The 1,473-nt window shown below is 44.3% G+C and overlaps 1 protein-coding gene across 1 annotated transcript; it reads left to right on the forward strand.

Annotated features, from left to right (window-relative positions):
• The first annotated feature begins 262 nt into the window (after window positions 1–262).
• Window positions 263–1,192, forward strand: LOC119242247 (olfactory receptor 7A17-like). Its single transcript, XM_037507987.1, has one exon. The coding sequence runs from the start codon at window positions 263–265 to the stop codon at window positions 1,190–1,192; it is 930 nt and encodes a 309-aa protein (XP_037363884.1).
• The last annotated feature ends 281 nt before the right edge of the window (window positions 1,193–1,473 follow it).

Consider the following 1,473-nt stretch of genomic DNA (forward strand, 5'->3'; position numbering starts at 1 on the left):
AATGAATCATCTTAAAACTCCACCCTTCAGCCTCACCAACTAATGGAAAACAGAAAGGGAGTGACAGTGTGGGAGGTCCAAACGTCATCTCCATTTTCTCACATCTTTCTGCTCCTGCTCACAGGTTATATAAAAACCTCATGGAAATAGAAGATGTCATCAAAATGATGCAGTAAATGCACACCAACATAGTCCTGCAGAGAACAAAAAGATAAGTATTAACCATGTTCTTTTTCTTTTTCCTGGTAGTCAGTTCCACTGCATGGATCCAGTGAATGTCACAAGAGTTACAGGATTTCTTCTTTTGGGACTTTCAGAGGAACCCAAATTGCAGCCCCACATATTTGGGCTTTTCTTCTCCATGTACCTCACCACTGTGTTGGGAAACCTGCTTCTCATTGTGGCCGTCAGCTCAGACTCCCGCCTCCACACACCCATGTACTTCTTCCTCTCCAACCTGTCGTTTGTAGACATCTGTTTCACCTCCACCATCATCCCCAAGATGCTGCAGAACATCCAGACACAGAGCAAAGTCATAACCTATGACGGCTGCATCACCCAGATGTATTTTTTCATACTCTTTACAGGGTTGGATGACTTCCTCCTGACCGTGATGGCCTATGACCGCTTTGTGGCCATCTGCCACCCGCTGCACTACACGGTCATCATGAACCCCCGGCTGTGTGGGCTGCTGGTTCTCGTCTCCTGGATCATCGGTCACCTGCACTCTTTGGTACAAAGCTTAATGGTATTGCGGTTGTCTTTTTGCACGGACTTGGAAATTCCTCATTTTTTCTGTGAACTCAAGCAGGTAGTCCAACTTGCCTGTTCTGACACCTTTCTAAATAACCTGGTGATGTATTGTGCAGCTGTGCTCCTGGCTGGGGGGCCCCTTACTGGAATCCTATATTCTTATTCTAAGATAGTTTCCTCCATACGAAAAATCTCATCAGCTAAAGGGAAGTATAAAGCATTTTCCACTTGTGCTTCTCACCTCTCAGTTGTCTCCTTATTTTATTGTACACTCCTAGGAGTGTACCTTATCTCTGCTGCTTCCCAAAATGCATACTCGAGTGCAATACCCTCAGTGATGTACACCGTGGTCACACCCATGCTGAACCCCTTCATCTATAGTCTGAGGAACAAAGACATAAAGGGGGCTCTGAAAAGACTCTTTGGAAAAGCACCTTAAAAGGTGAAGAAGTGCCAGCGATTGCATGGCTCAAAACCTCGGAGCCAGAAATAGTAATTCTTGTCTGTCTCTATCCAGTTTATGTATAACTCACTTTATCATGTCTTGCAATATCTCTGATATCAATAGTTTTTCCCTTTATTATTTTCTTTCTTACTCAAATGTATTCTTTCTTTTCAAAAGATTTATTTATTTTTGCATACAAAAACTGAGGTACAGGCTCGAGGTGCAGGGGGCGGGGGGGTGAGAGGATCACCAGAGACTGAGTGGGGAGCAAAACA

This window comes from Talpa occidentalis, unplaced genomic scaffold (genome assembly GCF_014898055.3).
Source record: "Talpa occidentalis isolate TD23 unplaced genomic scaffold, MPIMG_talOcc4v2.1 talOcc4.12, whole genome shotgun sequence".
Classification (NCBI taxonomy): Eukaryota; Metazoa; Chordata; class Mammalia; order Eulipotyphla; family Talpidae; genus Talpa; species Talpa occidentalis.

Excerpts from the sequence above, each read along its gene's own strand:
- LOC119242247 (XM_037507987.1), top strand. The coding sequence starts at position 263 with ATGGATCCAGTGAATGTCACAAGAGTTACAGGATTTCTTCTTTTGGGA.